Source organism: Eurypyga helias, unplaced genomic scaffold (genome assembly GCF_000690775.1).
Source record: "Eurypyga helias isolate BGI_N326 unplaced genomic scaffold, ASM69077v1 scaffold27212, whole genome shotgun sequence".
Lineage (NCBI taxonomy): Eukaryota > Metazoa > Chordata > Aves > Eurypygiformes > Eurypygidae > Eurypyga > Eurypyga helias.
This window is the reverse complement of record NW_010236968.1, coordinates 17,769-18,520: the sequence shown is the minus strand read 5'-3', so window position 1 is coordinate 18,520 and position 752 is coordinate 17,769. Positions and strand designations below refer to the sequence as shown.

General features: G+C 60.4%; 1 protein-coding gene across 1 annotated transcript in view; it reads left to right on the top strand.

The window, feature by feature from the left end:
* Nucleotides 1–96: 96 nt before the first annotated feature.
* The window catches only part of LOC104506370 (heme-binding protein 1-like), a 3,795-nt gene continuing 3,139 nt past the window's right edge, over nt 97–752 (top strand). The window contains 2 exon segments of the mRNA XM_010147302.1: nt 97–196; nt 366–504. Of these exon segments, the coding sequence (XP_010145604.1) occupies nt 119–196; nt 366–504 (217 nt within the window). The 5' untranslated portion in view covers nt 97–118.

Genomic DNA, 752 nt, shown 5'->3' with positions numbered 1-752 from the left:
CTCCGACTCCGGCCGAAAGGGGCCCAGCTGAGCGGGGCCGAGCTGCGCCGAGCCGAGCGGGGCAGCCCCAGCTTAGCCGAGTTTAGCTGAGCGGCGCCGAGCCGAGCCGAGCGGCACCATGCTGGGCATGATCAAGAACTCCCTGCTGAGCACGGTGGAGACATGGCCCTACGAGGTGCTGAGCAAGGGGGAGAAGGTAGGTGGTGGGGCGTGTGGCCCGGCTTGGTTCTCCCAGGGCTTTCCGTGGCAGCCAGGCTGGATAAGGTGCTGGGAGGTGGGGAGCACCTGCCTGGTGGAGCGGGTGTATTCTGGGAAGTGCTTTCTTCCACCTCCATCCCCATCTCCATCCACATCTGCTTCCCCAGGAACAGCTGAGCTACGAGGAGAGGACGTGCAAGGGTGGGTGGTTCGCAGCGGTGGAGGTGGTGGGGAAGCCGTTTGACGAAGCCTCGAAGGAAGGGGTGCTCAAGATCCTCAAGTACGTGGGGGGAACCAACGACAAAGGTGAGAGATGCTCCCTGTCCCTGCTCCCTGCCCCACGGGCCTTGGCAAATGTTTGTGGCTGATCACCACTAGTAGAGGCTTGATGAAAGCTGGATGGATGAAGGTGGTGGCACTGCAGGCACTGGAGGTTTGTGATAGGGATGGCCCCTCTCTAGGAAAAATAAACTTGCTACAGGCTAAAGCATAGCCATCCAGCTCATGCTATGAGTCCACTCCTAAGCCATCCCTGTTTCAGGGTGAAAAGTCTC